The sequence below is a fragment of the Nestor notabilis genome, unplaced genomic scaffold (genome assembly GCF_000696875.1).
Source record: "Nestor notabilis isolate BGI_N333 unplaced genomic scaffold, ASM69687v1 scaffold16962, whole genome shotgun sequence".
NCBI lineage: Eukaryota > Metazoa > Chordata > Aves > Psittaciformes > Psittacidae > Nestor > Nestor notabilis.
In genome coordinates, this window is record NW_009919975.1 from 13,573 (window position 1) to 18,361 (window position 4,789).

Sequence of the window (4,789 nt, forward strand, 5' to 3'; positions counted from 1 at the left end):
CCTGCACCCGGGGGTTCTTCGCCTCCTTCGGGAACCTGTCCAGTGCCACCGCCGTCCTTGGCAACCCCATGGTGCGTGCCCATGGCAAGAAGGTGCTCACCTCCTTCGGGGATGCCGTGAAGAACCTGGACAACATCAAGAAGTGCTTTGCTCAGCTGAGCAAACTCCACTGTGACAAACTGCACGTGGACCCCGAGAACTTCAGGGTGAGCCAAGCGTGGGTCACGGAAGAGGTTTCTCTTCTCTGGAGGAGGCTTTAGGGGTCTCTGAGGTGTCTGACAGTCCCTGTGACCTACAGAGAACCCAGGAGCCTGGGGCCTTGCTGAGGGCAAGATGTGGAGGGGAAGGGGTAGTGGATAGGCATAAGTGGGGAGAATAGAGAGGAGTTACAGGGCTGGGATCTGTGAGAGGAGGGACCCAGGATGGGAATGAAATGCAGAGTCAAATACGTGCTGGTAGGAAGCAAAGCTGGCTTGGAGCAGCCAGAGACCAGAAGGGAAGAAACCAGACAGGGTTTGGAGGGAAGAGTTGAGCTTGGCTGTGATCAGAGGTTAAACCAGGAGAGAAAATGAACACAGGCACTTCAGTAGAAGGACGGGACCTGATCCAAGGGAGAGCAAAAGTGGGCTGGGATTTGAAAGCAAAAGATAAACCCAGTTGAAGCAGAGGGAAGACACTGCACAGCAGGCAAAGGGAGGCATTTGGGGAGGAGGATCCAGCACATCCAGGCATCCTGGTGAGTGCCGGAGGTGCAGCCTGTGCAATGAACATGGGCTGTGATACATCTGTTCCTTTGGGATGAATTCCCCAGTAACCAGTGTCTGTCCACACGTGACTGGTGGAGTGATGGTGGGGACGGAGGGGGGGACCTGCAGGCTGACGTCTTCTCCTCCCCCCATTGCCAGCTCCTGGGTGACATCCTCATCATCGTCCTGGCCTCGCACTTCGGGAAGGACTTCACACCCGCCTGCCAGGCTGCCTGGCAGAAGATGGTCCGTGTGGTGGCCCACGCGCTGGCCCACGAGTACCACTGAGCCTCTGAGGCGCTGCTGCATGGGGGTGCTCCCAGCTCCCGGGGAAACATCCTCTGGTTCTGCTGGTCTGTCACTGCCAAATAAACACCAACAGCCATGAGGAGGTGTCGCCTGTCTGTGGGAATGGGCTGGGAAGCACCCACCAGTGCTGGGGAATGGGATGCTCACACACACAGGGTAACAAGGGGCATGGTCCTGTCTATGAATTCATGCAAATGAGACTTGTTTAAGGTGGAGAATCCAGGGGAACATCCAAGACAAAACTGAAACACACTACAAAACACAAACAGAAATACTGAGACATGAGGTAACATCACTGGGTTTGATGTTTTAAGTCTTACATGGGTTAAGTTGAACAAAACTTAGTACAAAAACATGCAGTGGGAGATGTGGCCAATCACTTGTCATGTCCTACAGGGAAGGAAAAATGCTTTTTTTGTTGTTTTTTTTGTCTATATCATCATCATTCTCAGACTATGTGGGAGTTTGGACAAGGGCCTGTAGGGACAGGCCAAGGGGAATGGCTTGAACCTGCCAGAGGGGAGACTGAGATGAGCTCTGAGGCAGAAGCTGTTCCCTGGGAGGGTGCTGAGGCGCTGGCACAGGGTGCCCAGAGAAGCTGTGGCTGCCCCATCCCTGGCAGTGTTCAAGGCCAGGTTGGACACAGGGGCTTGGAGCAACCTGCTCTAGTGGAAGGGGTCCCTGCCTGTTGCAGGGGTTGGAGCTGGAGGAGCTTTAAGGTCCCTTCAACCCAAACCAGGCTGGGATTCTATGATTCTGTTATTATTAAAGGCTGAATGTGATAGACACAACTATGTATTACGGTAAAAAATATGACAAGAATGTTAATTTCATTCCCAGGAAGGACAGAGCATCTGCTCTCACTGGCCCCTATATAGAGCTGTCCAAGCAAAGAGAAATTCCCTGAGCAGTCTCCGTGACACACAGAAGCCCACGGCCCTCCCCAGACTCAATCCCCATCTCGGGCTGCAGCATCCCCGCAGCACCGAGAGCTGCTCAGGGAGTGTTTGAGGTTTCTGGGTGGTGAATTCTCCCTCCTCTTATCAGGGAGGAGGCAAAGACTCCGGAGCACGTCTGCAGTAAACACTGCGCTGTTGAGTGAGGAGGGCTGGGAACAGGGTCACCCCCAGGCCTGGACCCAGGGTCATACAATCATGGAATCCTGGAATGGTTTGGCTTGAAGGGAGCTTAAAGCTCCTCCCGTCCCAACCCCCTGCCACGAGCAGGGACACCTTCCACTACAGGAGGTTGCTCCCAGACACTCACTTTGAACACTGCCAGGGATGAGGCAGCCACAGCTTCTCTGGGCACCCTGCACCAGCACCTCAGCACTCTCACGGGGAAGAATTAAGTTATCAACTGCTAAATAGCTGTTTGGAAAGAACAAGGAGAACCCAAAGCCTGACATGTCTTGCAAGAGGAGGACAAAGAGAAATCCCTCACACACTGGTGCATTCAGAGGGAGAACTCAACAGCCCCAAGCCCAGGTCTTTGGCTTTGCAGCCACACAGCCATAATGGTTTGCACCATCTAGAAGGCATCAAACCTTGCACACAACTTCCTTTTGCCGTGCTGGGGCTTTGGGTGGAGATAAAGCACAGAATCAACCGGGTTGGAAAAGCCCATTAAGATCACCAAGTCCAACCGTTGTCCCAAAGCCACCACTAACCCATTTCACTGAGGGCCTTGTCTACACGGTGTATGAACACTTCCAGGGATGGTGACTCCACCATTGCCCTGGGCAGCCTGTTCCAATCACTCACCACCCTCCCAGTGCCCGTTCATCGGGAGCTGGAAATCAGAGGACGGGGAGGGAACGCATCCGTGAGGCTCTGGGCATCTTGCCCCAGGGCCCCACCCTGACACCATGTCCCCTCCCTCGGGGTGCCAGGGCTGCGGGGCCCCCGCGGGCGCAGCCAATGGGGGGGTGCAGGGGGAGGAGGAGGAGCCTGGCACACAGTATAAAAGTGTGGACGGGCAGCGCTGGTCGCCAGCGTGCGACCCCTCGGGAGCAAGAGCCCAGACCTCCTCCGTACCCGCGGCAGCCACACGCTACCCTCCACCCGACACCATGGTGCACTGGTCAGCCGAAGAGAAGCCGCTCATCACCGGCCTCTGGAGCAAGGTCAATGTGGCCGAATGTGGTGCGGAGGCCCTGGCCAGTGCTGAAACCCTGGCAAGGTAGGTCCAGCCCCTGGGATCTGCACCATGGACAGAGGAACTGCGGCACTTCCATTCTGGAGCATTAACGTGTCCGTGTCTTGTCTCCCTGCAGGCTGCTGATCGTCTACCCCTGGACCCAGAGGTTCTTCTCTTCCTTCGGGAACCTGTCCAGTGCCACCGCCGTCCTTGGCAACCCCATGGTGCGTGCCCATGGCAAGAAGGTGCTCACCTCCTTCGGGGATGCCGTGAAGAACCTGGACAACATCAAGAACACCTTTGCCCAGCTGTCTGAGCTGCACTGCGACAAACTGCACGTGGACCCTGAGAACTTCAGGGTGAGCCGGGCTCCCACCACATCACCTATCCCACCACCACGGGAGGGATGTACCCAAGACGTGCCAGTGCAGGAGGAAGAGGGGCTGGTGGCTGGGGCAAGGGGGAGATGCAGGAGAGGGACAGAGAGGGAAGAGACCAACCTGCAGCTTGGTGTAAAAGCACTGAAGGGGCTGGGAGGTGTTGGGTAATGGTGAAGCCTTTGGAGGGTGGTAGCCAGGATGACGACGGGAAGGGGGCAAGGAGGTGGTTTCAGTGCGGAAAGGCGAGAGGGAGGAGTAAAGTGAAAGCAGTTGTTGAGCAGGAAGAGGTTTGAGCCAAAGGCAAGCGAAGGAGCGAGAGTAAATCTTGGCATGGAGGAGAAAGGAGACGTGAGTGAGGGGCAAGAGACAGCGGCTAGATGCTGAAAGCAGAAAAGGAACTGGAGCTGTGAGTTCTGCTCCGGGGAAACTCCCAGATGGAGCCAGAAGGGAAAAATTAAAATTTAATCCACAAAATTCCTGGAGAATTTTTGCTCACTCTCCCCATAGGAGCAGCAAACCCATATCTTTAGAGTAAGAGCAGGGAACAAGCCTATGGTCTATCTTAAGGACTCCAGGGAGACTTTTAACCACAGGAAATGCCAAGAGGTTTCCCTGGGTCTGATACAAGTGCTTGGCATGGGGATGTGCAGGCTGCTGCTAACCCCAGGGTGCTCTTGTTCCCCCAGCTCCTGGGTGACATCCTGATCATCGTCCTGGCCGCCCACTTTGGGAAGGATTTCAGCCCCGACTGCCAGGCTGCCTGGCAGAAGCTGGTCCGTGTGGTGGCCCACGCGCTGGCCCGCAAGTACCACTAAAGAGCAGCACCAAAGCCCTGGCAGCATCCTCCAGCACCCGCTGACATGCTGCGGTGGAGCCAACAGCTTCTAACAGCCAAATAAAGCTCATCTGTGAAGTCTCCGCTGAGTCTGTGTGTCCTTAGGAGCCTTGAGGGCTTGGGGGGAGACGGGGAGCCAGGGGTCAGCATGCAAGCTTGAGCAGGGCAGGCGTTTTGCTCCTGGAAAATGCCACTTCCCTTTGTTCTGTGTGTGGCGTTTTGGGGGGTTGTGTGGCATTTGTCTTTGGAAATCACACTTACAGAGTGTTGGTAAGGTGCAATCCTGCTATTTCTGTGGTTGGGTACTGGGAAGTCTGCTTTGAGGACCTGTTTTGATGTGAAACCTGCGTGTTTATTGCAGGCAAATTGGAGGATTCGTA

At 55.4% G+C, this 4,789-nt stretch overlaps 2 protein-coding genes across 3 annotated transcripts in view; both read left to right on the plus strand.

Moving 5' to 3' along the window:
• The window catches only part of LOC104402579 (hemoglobin subunit beta-like), a 1,310-nt gene extending 188 nt beyond the window's left edge, over window positions 1-1,122 (plus strand). The window contains 2 exon segments of the mRNA XM_010010483.1: window positions 14-206; window positions 906-1,122. Coding sequence (XP_010008785.1) covers window positions 14-206; window positions 906-1,034 — 322 coding nt within the window. The 3' untranslated portion in view covers window positions 1,035-1,122.
• Window positions 1,123-3,126: 2,004 nt separating this feature from the next.
• Window positions 3,127-4,488, plus strand: LOC104402577 (hemoglobin subunit beta). Of its 2 annotated transcripts, none has more exons than XM_010010481.1 (3): window positions 3,127-3,236; window positions 3,331-3,553; window positions 4,261-4,488. In XM_010010481.1, the coding sequence occupies exons 1-3, from the start codon at window positions 3,127-3,129 to the stop codon at window positions 4,387-4,389; spliced, it is 462 nt and encodes a 153-aa protein (XP_010008783.1). In that variant the 3' UTR covers window positions 4,390-4,488. The 2 variants fall into 2 exon arrangements, with proteins under 2 accessions (XP_010008783.1, XP_010008784.1); XM_010010482.1 differs by having other exon boundaries at window positions 3,127-3,214; window positions 3,327-3,553.
• Window positions 4,489-4,789: the final 301 nt, after the last annotated feature.